The sequence below is a fragment of the Pteropus vampyrus genome, unplaced genomic scaffold (assembly GCF_000151845.1).
Source record: "Pteropus vampyrus isolate Shadow unplaced genomic scaffold, Pvam_2.0 Scaffold8212, whole genome shotgun sequence".
NCBI lineage: Eukaryota > Metazoa > Chordata > Mammalia > Chiroptera > Pteropodidae > Pteropus > Pteropus vampyrus.
The window spans coordinates 1-1836 of record NW_011896993.1 but is presented as its reverse complement, the minus strand read 5'-3'; the positions used below and the strand labels follow the sequence as shown (position 1 = coordinate 1836).

The window sequence follows — 1836 nt, the reverse complement described above, 5'->3', positions numbered from 1 at the left end:
CGGGGCATCCGCTGGCTGATTGACATGCCCACTCTCCACCCCGCCCCAGGCCCCCGGCCCCCAGCCCCGGGCGGAGCTAGACCTAGGCCAGAGGTGGACAGACTTGGAAGGATTTCCTAGCCTGTGAAGTCAGCACAGGGACAGGGAGGTGCAGACCCCCTACCCAGGGCCGCCAGCCTCGGGGCGGGGGTGCCCAGCCGAGGCGGGCGGCGCAGCTTCCCGGGTGGGTGCGTGTGTGCACAGGCCCGGCGCCCATGGACCTGCAGCCGGGGCGCCGCGTACCGGGCCCCAGAGCACCCGTCTCCCCGCGGGCGTGCTGGCGACCTTTAGAATTAGTTGCTCCTCTCTGCCTCTGAGGGGCTCTGCGCCTCCACGGGTGACGCGGAAGTTTGTGCGGATCGTGGCTGTGTGTTGGCGGGAGACACTTCCAACCCTCCCCCGCCTGATGTCACCTCTGCGACCCCTCCAAGCTACCCGACCAGATCGCGGCCCAGAGGGGGGAGGGGGCGGGGTCTCAGCGGGTGGCCTGAAAGCGCCCTCTTCAACCCCCCCATCTCCCAGCTCTATTGGCGCCAATCGGGGGCGAGTGAGGGGGGCGACTCTCGGGCATCGCACACTGCCAACCTTGAGAAACCCGGAAAGAGCCCCGTCTTTACCCCTGCCTCAGTTTCCCCACCTCGAGCAGACGGGAGTGCTCCAGAGGCGCCAGGCCCCGCCCCACGTCTCGGAGCCTCCCGGAGTCCAAACTCTCTCCTCGCTCGTTCTCGGGCTGGGACCTTCGAGCCCCGCCAAGGCGGACGCCCGGTGGGGATTCCCGGCCCCCTACTTCTCTCCGCCCGCGGTGCCCCGGCTGCAGCCCCCTCCGCGCGGCCCTTGTACCTTTGCCCCGTAGCGGGCCCCGTGCCTCCTCCTTGCTGATCTGAGTAATGACGGCCGAGCTGTCCATGGGGCCGGGCACGCTCCGCTCCGGCCGGACTCTGGCCCCGGCGCCCGGCCTCCCCCCCGGCTCGGGCCGGAATCGGGGCGCGGGGGGGAGGGGAGGGTGGGAGGGAGGGATCCCCGCAAGCTTCGGAGGGGAGGGGAGCCAGGTTCTTAGGGGGAGGGGGAGGGAGGGGGCGCGGAGGAAACTTTGTTACAACATGGAGTTTCCTCCCCGCGAGGCGGATGCAAACATGGAACCCGGGCGCCGTTTCAAGGCTCCCCCTTAAAAGGGCAACGGCTTCGGGGTGACCTGGACTCGGCCGCGGCTTTCATCACTTCTGGGGCCGGCGTGGCTTGGCGGGCAAGGAGGCGGGCCCGGAGGGGGTTCCTGCCGCGCTCAGGGGGCGTCGCCTCCCTTCTTGTCGCCCGCCTGCGGGGAGCCTCTGCGACTGCGTGGCAGGACCTACACCCGGCCCACTGTTGCAGGCCGCCCAGCGCAGGGGCCCAGGGCCCGCCCTGCGGGCTGGGATCGCCCACGCCGAGGAGAGTCGGAGGTCCGCGCGGCTCCACCTCTACGCATTCCGAGAGCCCACGACTAGCCTCTTCTCGGTTTTCTCATCAGTAAAATGAGGATAATGCTATCTGGTTTGCAAAATGGGTCTTCTCTCCGACAGTCGCAGGGGCCACCTTACGAGATGTCGTGAGCAATCAGTGGCTCTTTGCTCCCTCCAAACAGCTGTGCAGATCCACACAGTTATACTGTGGACTGGACTGTGACCGTCGCCACCCACCGCAGTCTCGAGACCAGGTGACCCGAATTTGTAGGGCGTGAAAATCCCAATTTCCTGCCCCAGTATGCCCCCTGCCGACCTCTCGCAACTGCCCCGCCTGGCGCCCCGCACGTCAGCCCGGATG

General features: G+C 68.1%; 1 protein-coding gene across 1 annotated transcript in view; it reads right to left on the bottom strand.

Annotated features, from left to right (window-relative positions):
* Positions 1-1759, bottom strand: part of CTDSP1 (CTD small phosphatase 1) — a 5024-nt gene extending 3265 nt beyond the window's left edge. Inside the window, exon 1 of the mRNA XM_011386795.2 lies at positions 657-1759. Within this exon, the coding sequence (XP_011385097.1) occupies positions 657-946 (290 nt within the window). The 5' untranslated portion in view covers positions 947-1759. The remainder of the gene's footprint in view (positions 1-656) is intronic.
* Between the last annotated feature and the right edge of the window lie 77 nt (positions 1760-1836).